Source organism: Octopus bimaculoides, chromosome 1 (genome assembly GCF_001194135.2).
Source record: "Octopus bimaculoides isolate UCB-OBI-ISO-001 chromosome 1, ASM119413v2, whole genome shotgun sequence".
Classification (NCBI taxonomy): Eukaryota; Metazoa; Mollusca; class Cephalopoda; order Octopoda; family Octopodidae; genus Octopus; species Octopus bimaculoides.
Window position 1 is genome coordinate 156,708,254 of NC_068981.1, and position 1,604 is coordinate 156,709,857.

General features: G+C 37.0%; 1 protein-coding gene across 1 annotated transcript in view; it reads left to right on the plus strand.

Annotated features, from left to right (window-relative positions):
- Positions 1-1,604, plus strand: part of LOC106871417 (CD109 antigen) — a 74,905-nt gene that overhangs the window by 18,173 nt on the left and 55,128 nt on the right. Inside the window, exons 6-7 of the mRNA XM_052970604.1 lie at positions 70-140; positions 712-763. Of these exons, the coding sequence (XP_052826564.1) occupies positions 70-140; positions 712-763 (123 nt within the window). The remainder of the gene's footprint in view (positions 1-69; positions 141-711; positions 764-1,604) is intronic.

A 1,604-nucleotide genomic window follows, 5' to 3' on the forward strand; every position in this document is an offset into this window, starting at 1 on the left:
AATCGTTCTAACAATCTGAAATGTCATTCATTACACGTCCATATTATTTTACATTCTGCTTTCTTTCAGTTCGTTTGCGTGCTTTTGGTTTGAATAAGAACTTAACAACGGTGCTGCAGTCAATGAATATATCTGTTTTTGTGAGTTAATTTTTTTTTATCATTCGTTTGTGTTAATTCAAATGCCCTTCTCCAGAATTTCCTAAGCATTTCTCATGGTCTTAAAAAGTTCTGTTCAACATTTCAATATAATCGAAATCATGCTGGAAATTGAAGATTAAAACAAATTTATTCTTTATAAATAAGAAATACAAGTCAAATCATCGCTTTCGTGACAAGGTCCAAGACACATCATAACACCCTAAAGTGTGGAAATACACTGTTGAGGAACTATTGAGCTATACTACATCTGCTAGATTCGCGTTAGGTTATATTATTTTGGTGTATAACTCAGATATAAGCAGCACACACAAAAGAAAGCTTTCGTTTTTTTTTCTGCTTATTTCTAGCAAAAACATTTGTTTTAATATATATACTGACTTTATAGTCACTTCAGAGGTTTTGGTCTGATTTCCTCTTCTTGACAGAACACTTAAATCTACCTGTCTCACTTAAGCAAGCTATGGGAAATAAGTATCAAATTTTCGAAACAATATAAAATACATTATCAATTTTAATATCACTGTTTTCAATGTATTTTGTTTTGTTGTAGGATCCAAACGGTAATATGTTGGCAAAATGGACTGATGAGCACACTTCCTCAGGTTCGTAAACCTGCACTTAATCTATTTAATAATTATTTAAAATGTGGGCGTTACCATTGCAAGTTAGTAAAATAAGATCCAGATTAACTGAGTTTGGAACCCAAATTCGACTCAGAGATGCACCAATTTCACTTCACTCGCAATTCTAACCATTTCATTCTGCTCGCCTGAAAATTGAGGCCATTAGGGTTCTGCAGAAATCATTTCTATCAGCTCAAAAATATAATCCTTTATTAATAATATTATATATTGCAATGTTTAATATTTGAAAAGCAATGGAAATAACAGTTTTAGTTTGAGAGTGCGAATGTTTCATAAGAGTTCATTAATATAACTCGTTCAGCATCTCATTGCTTTGGCTTTAAATACTGTCAGTAATGTTCTTCTGTTCATCAATAGGAAGAATGAAATATATACAATTAAATACAAAAATGATATATCATCATCATCGTCGGCGTCGTTGTCGTCGTTTAACGTCTGCTTTCCATGCTGATATGGGTTGGACGGTTTGACTGAGAACTAGCAGGCCGAGAGGCTGCACCAGGCTCCAGTTTAATTTTGCAATGTAGTGGGGGCCAGTCATGCGGCACTGGCATTGGCCACGCTCGAGTGAGGCTTTTTACGTACCACCGGCACGGGTGCCAGTCAGGTGGTACTGGCATCGGATACACTCGAATGATGCCTTTTATGTGCCACCAGCATGGGTGCCAGTGAGGCTGCATTGGCATCGGCCACGCTCGAATAGTGCTTTTTACATGCCACCTGCATGGGTGCCAATCAGGGGGCACTGGCATCGGCCACATAAACACACACACACACACACACACACACACACACACAT